Genomic DNA, 18,517 nt, shown 5'->3' on the forward strand with positions numbered 1-18,517 from the left:
CTCTTCTTTCTTCCATGGAGTTTGGCATTTCACCTGTCTGGGTTCCACTCTTAGCTTCTTATTTGGTACCTCCCCATGATATGACTTTTTTTTTTTCCTAGATTTACCATCCTACCACTTTTACTCTTCAGTAAATCCCTGAACTCCACAGCCAGCCTCCCTTCTCATCCTTTGCTTTCCAACTGCCTGGGCCTTAAGAGCATGAACAGGCCTTAACATCCCTGACTGGCCTGCCTTGGGACCGGTCCTCAACCTTTGTCCATGGGCCCAGAATCCTTATTTAAGCTCAAACCTCAGTCTGACCTGAGCTATGTTGTAGGTGTATCTGTCTTTAGTTCACTTTTATTTTGGCCCTGTCTTCCGGATGAATGTTCGACATATGTTGTGACTTTATTTCCAGCCCCAACTCGTGATGCTCCTACATGGACTGTGGAGGCTACCATACTGTTTGTACAGCTCTTTGATTTGCTGGGCAAAAGTACCACTGGTTGCACTCCTGCCACAGCTTTGATGACCCAGAAGCTGTGGGAAACCCAAGTAGCTGAGTGAGTACAGTAAAGGAAGTACAGCCAAATAGTGAAAACAACCCTGCAGTTGCTAAAAACTGAATCAATATGAAAACAAAATACAGAATCACATTTCAATTGCTCATAGTGAAATATACAACGATATCCACTGACCACTCTGGTACTGTTAGAATAAAATATCTTTTTAAATGTAGAGGGCTTAGACTAGCAGGAACTTCATTTGATTTTGATCTAGCAATACTGAAGTGCATAGCCTTAGTTGCAAGACTTGTAGTATTTTATTACAAGATATTTCTGAAAGAAATTTAGAAAAATCTGTATCTATTGAGTTGATAAATGTCTTATTGACATCTCAAGCTTTTTACAAAAAATAACATTTAACCCTAGTGACAATTCAATCCTATAAACATCACAAAACTATATGATTTGGTCTGTGTGATTATCAGTTTTCAGAGCATGTTGACATGTCAATTTCAAGATTTTCTGCCTCAGGTCAATAACTGGGGCATGTAGGTTTTTAGATTTAATTATTTTTTCTCCCTTCAGTTTTGTTTTTACTAAGCTGGGCCGATGGACTGGCAATGCTGTGGCAAAATAAAAACGTATACAAAGCCACTTTGACGAACTTGTTATAAGTTAGCAGAAGGAATTCAAATTAAATTTAACCTGGCACATTAAACTGGACAGCTCTAGAATATAAGTAGGTTATAATTACTGTCTGATTAGCAAGTACTTTCTTCAAACAATGATGTCCTGACAGCTACTATCTTAGAAGGAAGCCAAGGAGTCAAGAAAGAGGCTTCAAGCAGAAAGATGATGTTATGCACAAGTATTTTCTTAGCTATAATGTTCAACTCTTTCTTTCAGTTTTAACTACTTAATTGTTGCAATTTTCTTTCTCAATCTGTTTAGCTGAAAATTACCTAATACAATTTCCACCACTTCATTACATCAGTACTTCTTGTGTGCTCATTCAATTCCCAGGATTCATGGGAACTTTCAAGTCTGTTTAAAATCTCCACCAATTTCTAGACTTTCTGCACATAGATGGAAAAGCTGGAAATCTATATAAAAATCAGTCTTGAAAACAAGTAGCAAAACCTGAGACAGAGGTGCAGGTGTTTTCTTTCTCTCACTTCCAGCTGAATAGCAACTTCTGTCTCTCTTTCAATAACACGTTTTAGTACATGGTAATGGATTTTTTTGACAAATGCTTTAATCCATAGATCCATGTATAGAGTACTGTTCTTCTTTGGGTTTGAATAAGAACAGCAATGTGATGCTCTTCAAGTCATAAAGAAGGAGCTTCAGATAACTGTTGTGGATCTGATGTAGCAGACTTTGTAATGGTTATAAAATGATCGCCCTCAACTGAAGGATGGACTTGGAGCTGGTGTACCTCCTTGGTTCATCTAGTGTTAAATTCACTACATCCCCAAGTGCTCATCAGGATTTTCTTGAGCCTGGAATTACTTGTTAGGCTGAGACACACTTGAACCCCCCTTGTCTTGCAAGACAGCATAGCATAAGTGGTGGCTGAAGGGTGCTTGGGGATAGAGGAGAGCCTGAATATGCCTGGGGTGGGCATGTGAGCAGCTGAACACAGTTGAAATCGCCTCTTCAGACAAGCACAATTTGCACCTGAAGAGGAAGAGATAGTTAAAGCCACAGCAGTGGTGCATGTAACAGGCTCCTTAAACTCTCTGTGCTGAGATCAGCCAGTCACAGAGCAAATTCAAGAGAAAAGAAACATTTGCTGTTTCTCTACTCATCTGCTGATATAAAGGTGTGTGATGAAAAGTGAACTGCATAACTGTGGTGAATGGGTCAAAATGCTGAGTGGGTGTTCCTGACTTTGACTATGCTATGTGACTTGAAAGTCTCTTTTGTAAACAGGCAGTTAAGGTTTATGTAGGAGTACAGAGTAAATCTGCTTTTTTGGAGGTTAGTAAAGTATTGGGACTTCATGATGTGTTTAGTTAAATTAGAGGAGATGTAGGTTTGTATATAAAATGTAAAGTGGACAAATTAAGTAAGCAGAGACAAGAATGCTTTGCTATTGCTCTGAGAAAGATTCATGGAGGTGTTCAACTGGATGAGAAAGCACAGAAAAAATGTCTTTCTGAGGCAGCCTAAACCCAGCTGTGCTAGTCTGAGGCCAGCCTCTGTAAATTGATGGTATGGCTTTTGTGTTGATACAACAAAGTAATTTTAAAATGCCTTTGACTACAAGATACCCTATAGAGATTTCCTGCAAGGTAAGAGGTGGAGATAAAATTTAAGCTGCCTGGTGATGGATTATTTGTCTTGCCTGAGTGCCTGACTGTGCCTGTGAGTTATGCATTTACAGATTCACAGATTCACAGATTTCTCTAGGTTGGAAGAGACCTCAAGATCATCGAGTCCAACCTCCGACCTAACACTAAGTACTCCACTAAACCATATCCCTAAGCTCTACATCTAAACGTCTTTTAAAGACCTCCAGGGATGGTGACTCCACCACCTCCCTGGGCAGCCCGTTCCAATGCTTAATAACCCTTTCGGTAAAGAAGTACTTCCTAACATCCAACCTAAAACTCCCCTGTCGCAACTTTAGCCCATTCCCCCTCGTCCTGTCACTAGGCACGTGGGAGAATAGACCAACCCCCACCTCTCTACAGCCTCCTTTCAGGTAACTGTAGAGAGCGATGAGGTCGCCCCTGAGCCTCCTCTTCTCCAGGCTGAACAAGCCCAGCTCCCTCAGCCGCTCCTCGTAAGACTTGTTCTCCAGACCCCTCACCAGCTTGGTCGCCCTTCTCTGTACTCGCTCGAGCACGTCCATGTCCTTCCTGTAGCGAGGGGCCCAAAACTGAACACAGTACTCGAGGTGCGGCCTCACTAGAGCTGAGTACAGGGGCACAATCACTTCCCTCGACCTGCTGGCCACACTGCTTCTTATACAGGCCAGGATGCCGTTGGCCTTCTTGGCCACCTGAGCACACTGCTGGCTCATATTCAGCCGACTATCCACCAATACTCCCAGGTCCTTCTCGGCCAGGCAGCTTTCCAGCCACTCATCTCCCAGCCTGTAGCTCTGCTTGGGGTTGTTGCAGCCCAGGTGCAGGACCCGGCACTTGGCCTTGTTGAACTTCATGCAGTTGACCTCAGCCCATCGCTCCAGCCTATCCAGATCCTCCTGCAGAGCCTTCCTGCCCTCGAGCAGATGGACACACGCACTTAGCTTGGTGTCGTCTGCAAACTTACTGAGGGTGCACTGGACGCCCTCATCCAGATCATCAATAAAGATATTAAAGAGGACCGGCCCCAGTACCGAGCCCTGGGGGACTCCACTAGTGACCGGCCTCCAACCAGATTTGACTCCATTCACCACAACTCTCTGGGCCCGGCCATCCAGCCAGTTTCTAACCCAGCGAAGCGTACGCCAGTCCAAGCCCCGAGCAGCCAGTTTCTCGAGGAGAATGTTGTGGGGAACGGTGTCAAAAGCCTTACTGAGGTCAAGGTAGACCACGTCCACAGCCTTTCCCTCATCCACCAAGCGCGTCACTTGGTCATAGAAGGAGATCAGGTTCGTCAAGCAGGACCTGCCTTTCATAAACCCATGCTGACTGGGCCTGATCGCCTGCTTGCCCTGCAAGTGCCGCGTGATGACCCTCAAGATAATCTGCTCCATGAGCTTCCCCGGCACTGAGGTCAAACTGACAGGCCTATAGTTCCCCGGGTCTGCCCTCCGGCCCTTCTTATAGATGGGCGTCACATTGGCTAGCCGCCAGTCAACCGGGACCTCCCCCGATAGCCAGGACTGCCGATAAATGATGGAAAGCGGCTCGGCCAGCTCCTCCGCCAGTTCTCTCAGTACCCTTGGGTGGATCCCATCCGGCCCCATCGACTTGCGCACATCCAAGCTCCGTAGCAGGTCGCCAACCATTTCCTCATGGATAGCGAAGGCCACATCCTGCTCCCCATCCCCTTCCACCAGCTCAGGGCACTGGGTGTCCGGAGAACAACCGGTATTGCCGCTAAAGACTGAGGCAAAGGCGGCATTAAGCACCTCAGCCTTTTCCTCATCCTTAGTAACTAGGTTTCCCCTCGCATCCAGTAAAGGATGGAGATTCTCCCTAGTCCTCCGTTTCGCGTTGATGTATTTGTAAAAGGATTTTTTGTTGTCTTTAACGGCAGTAGCCAGATTGAGCTCCAGATGAGCTTTGGCCTTTCTAATTTTCTCCCTGCACAGCCTCGCTACATCCTTGTAGTCCTCCTCAGTGGCCCGCCCTTTTTTCCAAAGATTATAAACCCTCTTTTTTCTGCTAAGCTCCAGCCGCAACTCTCTGTTGAGCCAGGCCGGTCTTCTTCCACGCCGGCTCATCTTTGGGCACGTGGGGACGGACCGCTCCTGTGCCATCACGATTTCCTTCTTGAGGAGCGCCCAGCCTTCCTGGACTCCTCTGCCCTTCAGAACCGCCTCCCAAGGGACTCGGCCAACCAGCGTCCTGAGCAGCTCAAAGTCAGCCCTCCGGAAGTCCAAGACAGCAGTTTTACTGGTCCCCTTCCTGGCCTCGCCAAGAATAGAGAACTCTACCATTTCGTGGTCACTCTGCCCCAGACAGCTTCCGACCACCACATCTCCCACCAGTCCTTCTCTGTTTGTGAAGAGAAGGTCTAGCGGGGCACCACCCCTGGTAGGTTCACTGACCAGCTGCGTCAGGAAGCTATCTCCCACGCTCTCCAGAAACCTCCTAGACTGCTTTCTCTGTGCCGTGTTGTGTTTCCAGGATATGTCCGGGAAGTTGAACACCCACGAGGACAAGCGCCGACGATTTTGCAACTTCTGTCAGTTGCCTATAAAACTCCTCATCCGTCTCCTCATCCTGGTTCGGCGGTCTATAGCAGACCCCCACCAGGATGCTAGCCTTGCCGGCCTTCCCACGGATCCTAACCCACAGGGATTCAACCTTATCATTCCCAGCCTGGAGTTCCACAACATCAAAAGATTCTCTAATGTAGAGAGCCACGCCACCACCCCTTCTGTGCTGCCTGTCCCTCCTGAAGAGCCGATAGCCAGGCATTGCAGCACTCCAGTCGTGGGAGCGGTCCCACCACGTCTCCGTGATGGCAACCAAGTCGTAGCCTGCCTGCTGCACAATGGCTTCCAGCTCCTCCTGTTTGTTACCCATGCTGCGTGCATTAGTGTAGATGCACTTCAGCTGGGCCATCGCCTTCTTCCCCGGCCTAGCCATTGTTTCTACTACTACTACTACTTGCTTTGGGAACAGTATGAAACTGAAATGTAAGCAAAGGATGTCTCATGCAGATTTGTTAGTATGATCATTTGGGTCACTGCATGCCTTTTTAAAACATATTCCCTGAGGATAGGCTAATAAATACTTGTAGCACTGTTCTGGGGAAATGTGCTTTTGTTTTGTTGGATGTCTGTGGCTTTAAGCACTTCACTCTGTAATAGGGCAAATAGGGCAGTGAGTAGCTCCCAGGGCTGAGTCCCACCACCCTCAGTCACTGCTGATTCTTCGGGGGGATGTAGACACTCAATACAGTATCCTGCAGGACTGTGCCCCTTCCATTAGGAAGGTGCAGTTATAAAGTAATGTCCTGAGAGGAAAAAATTAGGAGGTTGAAGGCACTACCAGTTGGCAAGAGGTTTGCATACTGATCTTCCATTTCCCTCAGGAACAATTAAATGAGATCAGTTATATTTGCATATAAAATAGCTTACCTTTTCCCTCATCTGAAAATAAGTATTATGAGACTCTTCTTTTTCCTTCACAAAAATCCACGAGTATTATCTAATTGGAAAGTTTAAATCTGTTCTTCTAAAACCAAATAGAAAATGAGATTTCGTATACGTTTTTAGTAATATTCACAAATGGGAGCTTTAATAAATTGGTAATCTGAAGAGAAGTTGTATTTAATATTTTAATGAATGTATAATGCTTCATAAAGTTATTTGTACCCATTAATTTAAAAGTTAGTTTTAGGTATTTTGAAGAAATCTTATTAACTAGTTTAGACAAATGACAAAGAACTCCTAACACAGAAATGAGGACAGCTTTCCAAACTGTTACACTCTTGAGAGTTTGCTAGGACTTAATAATAATTTATTATTATTATTATTATTATTATTATTATTTTGATTGTATGTTTCCAGACTACCTTTATCTGTGAAGATTCAATTTTAAGATTTGGGACTGGGTTCTGAGTCTCCAAATAGTAATAGATAAATCTCCCTTTATTTACTTGGGTAGATTTTTTTCATTTAATCATAAATCTCAACCTGTAAATTATTTCGTACCCATCTCTGGGTTTCCTTAATGCCTATAAAAGTAGCCCTGTTCCACCCCACGTGTGTTGCACCTCACTCCTACTTGACTGATCAATGGGGTTTGAAACCTCTATTTGTGGTGACCAACAGGGCTGACTCCAGAGCTCCTGGGCTATTTCTGCATTACCATGTAGCTTGGTCCAGAGGTCTGCTTAGCAGTTTGGTTTGTGGTTCTGTGACTGATGAGCCACTGGTCAGATGAGTAATTGCGGGATCAAGGACTTCCAGGGATAAAAATGCAGTGTGTTATAGAGGGTCTAAGGCTTTGTAGATGGAAGTGTGTGACTTACCCAGGTGGCATGAAGTTTCATTAAAACACACTAATGACATAGGTTTTGTGCATAACTGGGAGGACAGTTGGATAGCTCAGTAGGTCAGGTATGGGGTGGCAGGAAAACCTTGAAACTCAGGGTTTTGCCAGCCTGGCTCTGCCCCACTGCTGCCTGTTTCCTTGCAGGATCCCCTTCTGGGCACTATGAACTGCACTGAGCATTTTGGCAGCTCTGTGACAACAAACCAGGGATCTGGCACCTCTCAAAGCCGCCCATTTATGTCAGAGTGGGAGCAAAAATGATGCTCTGAGCTGTACTTTCTCTGTGTGCTGCTCCAGAACAGAATCCTTCATCTAAAACTTCAGTACTAAAAAAACAACTCTTAAAGCTTTGCCCAAAGTAAACTTTTTAGCATCATTATTTCACTGAAAAAGTTATAGCCTTGTATGACAGTTGTGAAAGAATTTCGGAACATGGCCAACAGCTTTTTCTTTCCACGTGTGCTTACAGTACAGCCCTGCTTCCAGGCTTGGTAGGGTTCTTACTTTTTTTTCATTGTAAAAACAGAGGAGAGTTTGGAATTAGAAGTGAGGCTGGGGATATAATTTTGTAATTTTGTCCACGTTTTTACTTGTATTGAGTCTTATGACTTGTTATGAAAGCAGTAGTTGCCTCTCCTCAGTAAGTATGTCAGTATATGATTAAGTCACTGCCTGCATAGTTTGTTTGTTTGTTTTTTTTTCATGCTTCTTCACCATACCACAAATGACCTGCTGAAATGGATGTTCTTGAAATCTAAGCAAGTGTCCACATATAGAATTCGACAGCACTAAGACTTGTAAGCCCATTACCAGAAATGACATTTTCAGCAGGAAAATGAGGTCAAGGAACAGAGCAGTTGTGCTAGCACATCAGTGCATGAAGTTTTGCTCAGAAATCTTTACAGACATAGTGTTTCTTCCAGTTTCCAAAAGCCTGGCTTTTTGTTAAGAATTAAAGAATAAAAATAAAGATTTTTCTTTTTCCCCACTCTCTTTTCTAAGGAAACGAGAATTACCCATGCACTGTCTCAGAAATCTCTCCACCTCCTCTTGGCCTTTCAGTCCATAATGTTCTCCATTCATTGATTAGTTCCAATCACATCTGGTAAAAAGCTGGGAATGTCAAAGATTTCTGGATTCCATGCCAGCCCTGCCTGACACCTGGTCCCTGGGCAGCCCTCAGGATGTTGGCTTCATCCTTACCTTCATCCTTCACCTTGATGGCGGCAGCAGCCAAGTGGCAAACCTACACACCTCCCAGTTCTGCTGAGGACATGGAGAGGAGCTGATGTTACTGCAGGGGGATGCAGAGCTGGGGGAATTGCACTACAGCTGCAAGGCATTGGTCTTCATTAGTCTTACTGCAAAGATTTGGAGTGATTCTTTGTCTCTCATGAGATGGTCTTAATCATCTGGGACAGGGGATCTCAGTGTCCTTCTCCCAGTTGTCCCTTCAGAGGCTGCTCCTTTTGTATGAATGATCCAGTACTTGGTACAGTAGCACAAGGAGCCTACTTGAGAATATCAGGAGGATATGTCAGCCGTAACTACTGAGCAGCTGTACACCCTGGCCCACTGAATATGGAAAACTTCAATAACAAGTTTCAGAAGGAAAAAGGTATTTCCTAGGGGATGGAAAATTCGTCACAGAGGAGAATAGCTCGTTCCTTTTCTTGAAGCTGTTGCTACTTACATGTTACAAATCACGTGCTTTTAAAATAAAAATAAAGAACACCAAAGTTTTTACAGAATGAATGAATTGAGAAAGGTAACTCTATTCTACGAAGATTTTTTTAATATATATTTTACATTTCTTTGCACCCAGAAACAAAGCCTGAAACGGTTTGGATCAGTATTACTAGACAACTCTTTATGCCCATAGGTTTGGCAAACCTTGGGTATCATGAGAAGCAATCCCAGGCATTGATAATTCTTCCAGTACTGCAGGTCTTGGAAGGATGCTTCAGCAGGGACTTCCTGTCAGAAGATGTTCAAGTTTCTGTTGTTTTTCTGCTTTGGTTTTATCAAAATCTGGCTTTCTTACAGGGATAATTTGATCCTTCAAAATCAGGTGATGCCACTGAAACAATATGTTGTTACTGTTTTATCAGTCAACTTCAGATTTTATCAACTTTCTTCAAAATGCCCTTGTCAAGCCTGACAGAACTTTCATTCTCATTTGAAACTAATTAGAGCCTCTGCCCTACTTCGATTTCATAAAAAGAAGCTATAGCTGGGGAGAACTCAGGTAGTCTTACAGCTCTAGTCCTAAAGAAACATACTTCATGTAATCCAGCAGACATCTGTATGCAAAATATGTATTTTACATACTTAATACAATATAGTGAGACATTTGCCTGTTTTAATATACAGACATCACTCTCAGTACTTCTTTGTGTGCAGATAAACTCATAACAATTCCAAAAGAGTTGAACATAATTAATATTCTGGTAATTATTTATTTCCAATTAAAATATCGTGTAATGAATAATAATAAAAAAGAACCAAGACTTTCAAATGTTTGAGGTTGAGTGCCTTGAATTAATATTTATGAGCCAAAAATAAATGTCCTGACTTCATAACAGTGCTGTGCACTCAGCAGCATCTTCTGCAATCAACAAAAGTATGGATGGAGAATAGAGTAACCTGGTGCTCTTCATCATTTTAATTGAGGTCAGGGCTTGCTGTCTTACTAAGTGTTCAAGGCTGCAGCACTTGGTTCAGGTGTAAATGCGTTTCCTTAGTTAGTGATGACAGTTGGCTATTATAACTAGTTTTAAGAAGCAGACACGCTTAACACTTTGAAAAGCACACAGTAACATCTCCTGAAAGCCTGACTTCTGAAATACAGACCATTTGTTTAGTCACATAAACTAAGATGGCTGCTAATCCATGAGGGTGATTTGCCTGGGTATTGCAACTTTGTTTTGAACTCTGTTTTATTATTAATTATTATTATTAGTTTTTGTTATTTGTTTGTTTTTCTATGTGAAGATTGTGGGAATTAAAAAAGAACAAATTACCATTATCTGTTCCCCCTACAAATACACTGGTTTAAGCTCTCACAAGGGCTACAGCACTCCTTTTTGCACTTGAAAGCAAAAGGTTCTGTTCTGTAACAAAACTTCCATTTGCTTTTTCTGTTCATTTGCTTTCACTGTCCAAGCACCTTCCTGGGAGCCTGTTTAACTGCAGCCAGAGAAGACTGCTATGTTACTTGGTGTTTTATCAGGATTTGCAGCACTGCACTTGTAAACAGCATCTAGTTGGTGTGGGGCGCAACAACAAATGCTGGAAAATTCACCGTTTCCCTGTAGTTCCCGACTTTCCACAATATGCAGTGCATTGATGCCTGTGAAGATGCTGAGAAGCTTTTCAGCAACAGATAGGTGTAGAGGTCTGACGCAATGTCAGCCGGTATATGAAAGTGACAATGTCCATAGGCCTTTTCTGGTAGGTCTTCTGTAGGCATGTTCCTCAACGACATTCTTAACTTTTTGCAAGTCTTTCAGAAACTGCCCAGGCAGTCAGTCCTTTTCCTATTGCAGTTGGTGCTCCTTTTTTAAACAAAGGTTAAAGCTTTCTGCACTATTCTTCAGCCCATCCAGTTGTCTGTTTACCGCTGGCTAGACAACCAACGGTAATTCCTGTAACTTCTTAGCCTTAAGGATTATGTTGTCACAGGCCCAATACAATTGTGACATGCATAGTTACTAGTGACTGACTAAAGTGGATTTCAAAATTAGGTAATCCAAATGTATTACCTTACTTAAACCCTTCAGAATGAGCAGTTACAGGAAGTGTCAGATGAGCTAGGGTCCCATTAATCTCCTACACAACGTCTCCATCAACCCTACCTCCTGCCTGGGACTATACAATTCCTTCCTATGCAATCCTACAATGGCAAGTGGGAGAAGTAGTTTAATGTCACAAGAGGCATGGTTTAAATTTCTGACTTACACTTTTAGCTGTGGATTTCCACCCAGAAACAAAATAAATCTTTATATGAAAAGAATGATGAGCCATAGTATCTGCTGAATTTAAACTTTTTTTCCTGGTGTAAATAAATCTCAACATTTCCTGGATTGTAGTTGTTATTTGCTGGCTTTTATTCCAGCTTACCTTTGCTAAATAATGTTCTGCTTTGCATAGGAATTGCACAGAAGAATGAACCTAAGGACTATCTCATTTATCAGTTAGATGGAGGTCAGTATCAGCTGCTGCAGTGGAAGGTGTGAAAATCAGCAATCTGTAGACATTAGGTAAAAAACATGTAGTGTCAGTTCCTTGTACCTAATAATTAGAGGGTGGCTTACAGGCTTGCATGTCACATTTAATGCACTCTATTCACATGGGATAATTCTGTGAAGCACTTTTGTCAATATGTGTCCAACCCTCTGTGGCAAGAATATGTCTGCCTTCCTAATACTTGACTATTTACTTCAAGCATTTTGACCTAGACAGGTGACCAGTGATATTTCTGTAAAGAAAATTCTGTTTTCTCTTGGTTCACTCTTTACTTGCCCTTTACATTCATTTCTTACTTAATTCTGAAATAATAATTTTTAAAAGATTGGAAGCGACCTCTTCCATCCATCCAGTTACATGGAGTCAGCATAAATCCAGTCCCTGGCATCCCTGAAGTGCCAGGGAGAGTTTTGGGAGAGCTGGGGAAATTCAGCCTGCTAGCACTAGTGAAAATAACTCTGTGCTTCAACAACTCTGTGCTTCTTATTTGGTGCCAACTAGCAGGAATGTAGATTTCTCTGCTGATTGCAAGAACAGGTTTTTGGTAGACTGAAGGGAAATATTCTTAAAAAGTCTCCCAGAATATTGCCAGGTTCAAAGCCTGATGAAAAACTTGACCTACTCAAGTAATTGCCTTTCTGAAGGGAATATTTTTCAGAGAAGCTTTCCCTGGCCAGCCCTCTTTCCTCACTTTAAAACACAGCTCTGTCTTACTAAAGCCAAATGAAACTCTTCCGTATTATAGAATATGGCTGTCTGCTTAGACCTCTCCTATGTGCATTCAGGATGAACAGCTGCTGATCACAAGATTTTTATTTATTCGTGTGTGTGCGCACTGTATTCATTGCAGGTACCTGCAATCGTCTGGAAAGATAATATGTGGGAAATCAGCAACAGACAGCTGCTAAAATCAGGTTGTCAGAGTTGAAATGGGTAATGGAACCTCAAAAATCCTGAGGATCCTGCTGAATTAAACTGCAAGCTGTGTGATAGGATGATTGGAAGAGTACTGCATACTCCAATTCCCGGATAATATTTGAGCCTTGTCCAAATACAAGGCAACATAAGGTGTGCAGTTTAGCTGCATGATTGTGGTGGAAAACTGAAGAGATATTTTTATAGTAGAACTCTTCTGCCATGGATGCAGGTATTTCATCCTTTTTCCCATCTCAGGTTTTCACTTACAAACTGAGAACAATGCTAATTTTTTCCTCTGTCCTCCTGCCCATGTATGCTGCAGCATTTGGGGGGCATCAACTACCTGTGTGTGCTGGCTATGAATGGAACTTTTTGTGATGTAAGTAAATAAGATAGGATGATGCAAGTAATTAAAATCAGAGGGGGAAGTTTCTCTCTCAAAGAAAGTCTTTAATCCACAGGTAATACAAGGTTACTGCCTTATGCCTGACAAAGACTGCAAATTTGTCAGAGGTTTCCTGTCTTGGAAATAGTCCTATCTCAGCACTTTCTGGGAAATAAAAGAATTTATTGTTCTTCTAAATGGCATGGTCTGCTGGGATCTGGATCTGTGAATGGACAAAGACCATGGGCAGCTCTTGACTATGGAAATTTTTCTCTTTTTGAACCTCATATCTGTGAGAAGTATCTGATTACTGATAGGTTTTTAAACCTTTATGGCTTCTGCTCCATGTCCGAAGGTAAGCTTTTTTCTCTTTCCACCTTCTAATATAGAGATATTACTAAATGGATCGAAGACAAACAATTTATTTGTTTAGTTCTTATTCCATATTGAATATAAAGCCTTCATTACTGTCTTCCATTTAACAGCCCCATGCAGCCAGCTATTCCCACTAGTGTCCGTTCATCTCAGCTGTAGTGGAAAAGCTTTTCGTTTGACTAGAAGACCTTACCTCAAGGACTGCAGTTTGGCACCTCTAATATAATGCTGTAAGATCTTCTTCCATGTCTTTCTCAAACACCTGTAAGCCTCATTCTCCTATTTTTTGTGACATTGGCTTCCGCTGCCTTTCACAAAAAGGCAGATGAGGGGAATGAACTGCACCCTGAATCAGACTGATGCATCAGTGCAGAAGGCAGCGCTCAGTGTTCCCACAAAAATCTGTGCTTTAACAGAATTTTTTGGTACGACTGAATGCAGCGTCATGAACTAAAAACATGGAGGAAAACCTCTAGAAATTAGTAAGAACTGAATGTGAATATCACTTTTCCTTTGAGATAAAACCACAAATTTCTCAGGCCTCACGGCCTGCTAGGCTGTGCCCCATGTAAATGTACCACAGGCTGTGACACTGAGCCACACAGAGCACTGTAATATTCATCTATTCCAGCTTGACAGAATCATGTGACTTTTTTTTCTATGCCTGCACTATATTAGTTAAATTAGAATTTCAGTTGGATTTCAGCACCAACAGGCAAGTAGAGATACTATAATTTAATCTTACTCATGTCATAATCATACGATCAGCAAAACTGCACAAAACTTTGAAAGCTATAAAGTGCTTATTTGTGTGCAGCTAGTACTTACCGATTTATTGATCTGTTTCTATTCAGCTCTTTATAAATGAGTGAGACCTTACCCTGGGACCACATCGAACCTGATCTTTCTGCACAGACATTGTGTCTATACCCATCCATACTGTGCGGCGCTACAGCTGGGTGGCAGGTGTTCTGCAGCTGGCTCCTCTGCTCACTAGGCTGTGGCAGTATGAGACCAGGTGTCTGCATAACCGGTGCTTTTTGTGCCATGTACCTATGACAAACACAGACTATGAGCTAGAGTGCTCAAAATTGTCCTGCTTTCTTCTTGCCAGTGGAAAAGTTTGAGTCATTGGCAAAAAATCTCATATATTACCTTTTTTTTTTGGGGGGGGGGGGGGGGATAAAATGAAGAAATCTAAAGCTTATTGGATAGATATGTAATGGGAATGCCGAGGCACTGATATGAAAACTCATAATAATCACAGAGAGACTATGAACTGGATCCCCTATAAGCAGTAGAAATTCTTGGTGCTGAGTGTTTAGGCTTTCTGAAAATATAGTTTAAAGAAATACCCTAAGCAAAACTAAAGAAAATAATCTTCAAAAAGCAAACCAGTATTTCTTAACCCCCCGCTAAAGCCACAAGATTTGCTTTCTCTTAAATAAAAGAATTGCGATGTTAAGGATGACTGAATATTTTCCATTGAGGCTAGTTTATCTATCTTAGATTTTTCTCCAGGATATAGGAATATTTTCCTCAGTGTGCTCTATTCTCACAACCCATGTAAGTCATGATGAGGGAGACATCATCCTGGCCATGCCATGGTTTCTAGGCTGCCAGGATAACCACACAATTTAGTGAAAGTCATCACTGAGGGCTAATGTTATGTCCAGCTTAGACATTTCCTGCTAAAATATATCTCTGTCTTGATGTAGATAGTCATATGTTGACTGCTTTTTCTAGTACAGACTATTCTGTTTCATCTGATTGTGGTTGAGTGTGATTTCTCAGTGTGTTGGCTTGGCCAAGATAAGTGGTCAAAATGATCCAGCTGACAGTGCGATTGGGTCTGATTGTGCTGATCACAAACAAGGAGGGACACGGCAGCTTGAGCAGAGACTCCCATGGGGAAAACTCCAGCAAAAGCTATTCACGTTGGCTTTCTTATCCAAACCATTGTCCTGTGAAACTATAGTCTTGGATAAAGAAAATATGGTATCACTGGGTCTGACCATTCAACTTTGTGTGCTATAACTCATGCCTATATGATGTAAGTATTGAATAATACCGAGTCTGAATTTCAGTGTTTTATATCCGTTTTGTGTCTAGGTTGCTGTCCAAAAGGAGTGTTAGAGGGACAAAATGAATCTATATCTCATATCAACTGAAACTTCTCAATGCTGTTGAATTTCTAGCAGTTGAACTGAGAATTACCTGTCATTAGACTCTATTTCAAAATCTCTCTTGTGCTTGTAGACGAAATAGGAAATTGCTTAATCAGGAAATAAAAACAGATTCAATCACTAAACAAAAAGCTGTGTTGCCCCCCACCTCACCCAGGAAGTGTCCGTAAGATGCAGATAAGAAACAGAAAGAGACCCTTCAGAGACTGTAGCATATTTAGCTCAGGATATAAAATCCCACTGATTTTTCGAGCTGGAGGTTAATATTTTCAGCTCTTGCTGTGTGAGGCTTGTGTCACGCTTGCCTCAGGTTAGACAGGATGATGCTGAGACTGTTGGTAGTGAGGGCTTCAGTCAGCATAGGGTTTTATTGCTGCATGAGTCACTACTAAGGGGTATAAATACAAAATAAAGTATGTGAGCCTTACAATCCACATGGTGCGGGGATAGTGTGACTCAGTCCAGTCACCCCATCCTCAATTTTATCATTTCTTTTGTCACTATATGATGCCTGAGATCTGAAATGCTAGGGACAACCTGGAGTCTTTTGCATTAGTAAGTCTTCTCTTAGTCCTTGTTTCTCAAGATACATTATATTTAATGTATTACAACAGGTGGGAAAAGGCTAGAATGAAATGCCTTGTGAAAAAATATGATAAAAAATGAAGTCAAGTTAAGAAGATAAGAGAAAATTAATGAGGAGTGACGAATCTTCATGCTATAGTTAACTCAAAAATTGAAGTGAAACCATAATTGCTGATTATGAAAGAAAAGGGGAGCAGAATGCATCTCATTTCCATGTTCATAGCTGTGGTTATATATGTTCAAGGATATATCAAGCAAGAGAAAAATATTATAGGTTTCAGGATCAGCTTGGAGCATCTGTTTGCATCTTGACCAAATAGGGATGCAAACAAAGGGTGGTGACTGATGTGAAGGCACAGTCCTATACAGCAAAGTCCAGAGTTTGCAGGGACTTCTCCTTCAGGAGAACTGGGTGGTGTAGGTCATTGAGCAGGACTTTGAGAATCTGACTTTTTCTATTTTATCTCTGTAGGTCTTCACCATTTCCTAATAAATTCTTGTCTTGTATTTTGCTAGACTGAACATCTTGTGCTTGATCTTGTCTTATAGTAAACCCCACATCAGGGTGGCTTTACAGACTCTGCAAGCACAATTCTTTGGGAACTGAGAAGGTGTTTGGAAGGGTGCAGGTATTCTTTGAAGTGCCTTACATCTTAAAAATGCTCTGGAAAACCTTTGTACCATGCAGGTCAAAGATGACAGTGCCTGGTTAGAGGGATGTGTTCCTGGAGAAGCCAATGTAGAATTTAGGGAAACTGCTCTGTTTTGAAGAGTTTTCTTACAAAGAGCCATGAGCAAGTTTCCTTATGCTGTATTATGAGTCAGGCAGTCTTACGTGTGACCATCAGCATGGGCTACGAGCAGAAGAAACTGCAAGTACTGAAAAACAGGATTCTCACAAAAAAAAATAGTTCCTACTTTTCTTTTAAAGGGCTTTTCACTGGGGGGAAAAGGTGCCCATTTCCTTCCTCTGTGAAGTGGATGGGTAGGTAGGGCTGTTGGTGCTGAGGTGTTGTCCTCAGCTGGACAAAACTGTGGGAGGTGTGAGGGAGGGCACGATATGGTCTCTGCCAGCAGAAGCAGACTGTGGTGGGGAAGGTCAGTCTCAGGAGGGGAGGAAGCTGAACATCAATTCACGCAGAGGTAGGTGGTGGAGGTCTGATTGAAACTTTGCTAACTGGCAAATTCTGAATTTTCCTAGGAAAGGTCAAGCTAGTTTAGCAGGAAAAAAAAAAAAAAAAAGAGCTGCTTCCAAACCATGACTGGATTTTCTGATTTTCTTTCTTTCCCCCAGCTGGGAATAACTCTGAATTGTCTGGATAAGTTTAAGCTGTTGCAGTGCCAGTGAAATAAGCAGAGTTACCCTGGGCCAAGTTCATGCCTGGCGTGACTACTTGCTGAGCTGCTTTTGCTCCAGGGATAGGTTTTATTCACCCTTCAAGTTACTTTTCTGGACTATAACGAGCTCTTATCTGAGACATCTGAATAAAATACTATATTTCAATCAAAAATATTAATAAAGTAGATATTTCAGATTCTTCACTTGCAAATAATTCATTGCATTGAATTAGTTTTCTCGAATCAATTAGGAGTCTGCCAGGTACCAGCAAATGGTAATTTAACAGCAGGAACAATTTTATGTATTTTTAGAGAGGATGAGAGAGTAGAACCAATTTCTTTAAAATTGCTCCTCCAACCCACAGGGCCCTGGCTGAATTTTTCCCTCCAACAGCACAATGGCTTTTGTTTACCAGTCTTCATATTTGGAACAAAGATATATTATTTTGACTTGGTGGTACTCTCAACCTAGTTATTTTGTTTGTTGGTGGAGTACCATGAGTATTTTCCCTTGTGAGCACAATATACAGTCATATGATTTATGTATCTCAAGGACAAAACCAAGATCTGCAGAGACAAATATGAGTGTCTATAGTTTCTACATCTATAGCTGAAGTGTTTTTAACAGGATGATGCAGACCACTTTTACAATCAGCATAGAAATCCAGAATAACAGCATGGTGATCTGAGCCATACTACAGACATATTGTTTTTGCATTTCTCGATAGATGTTGCTCATTAGTCACTAACGGATGACTCTCTGATCTAACCCAAATAAGTTCAATTCTGCTAATAGAAAACAATAGGCACAAACTGGGTCTGAACTGACCCTCCTCTGGCATCTGGGTTTTGTTACATTCTTCTTTACACTTCTACTGTTACATTCTTCTATCTATACAGAATACAGATGCAGGTGATGCCTTTCCATTTGGTGTCAATTCTGGTGATGGAGTTAGGGCTGGTCACATTTACAGTTAAATTTGAAGTCCAAAAACCTTTTCCCAGAGTGGGGATTACTGTTATGCCTATTCACCACTTGTAGGCTGGATTTGTGCAGATCAAAAGACAAATGCCCCTACTTTGGCTACTGTCACAGAATGGCCTAGTCAACAGCAAAGCCCGTGCAGCTTTCATTGGATTAAAACAACGTCTCAAATGAACTGAAATAGCATTTGACCTCAGACAAAAGCAAGCATGTGCCATGCAATTGTCATTGCTGCCTTTCTGTATGATTGCAAAAACTTGAACAGCTTGCAGTTGTCACGTTTAGTGTCCTAATTGCTTCCACATTTCACTGGAAAAAAAATC

At 42.0% G+C, this 18,517-nt stretch overlaps 1 protein-coding gene across 9 annotated transcripts in view; it reads left to right on the forward strand.

The window, feature by feature from the left end:
- The first annotated feature begins 1,311 nt into the window (after positions 1-1,311).
- Positions 1,312-18,517, forward strand: part of LOC310899152 (uncharacterized protein) — a 36,772-nt gene continuing 19,566 nt past the window's right edge. For 5 of the 9 annotated variants that reach the window (XR_014584045.1, XR_014584046.1, XR_014584047.1 and 2 more), the window contains exon 1: positions 1,312-2,313. Coding sequence is in view for 3 of the 9 variants with exons in the window: in XM_083835211.1 (XP_083691337.1) it covers positions 2,708-2,785 (78 nt within the window). In the remaining 6 variants the exon portion in view is untranslated. The other 4 variants (XM_083835211.1, XM_083835209.1, XM_083835210.1 and 1 more) reach the window with 2 other exon arrangements.

This window comes from Anser anser, assembly GCF_964211835.1.
Source record: "Anser anser genome assembly, chromosome: 4".
Lineage (NCBI taxonomy): Eukaryota > Metazoa > Chordata > Aves > Anseriformes > Anatidae > Anser > Anser anser.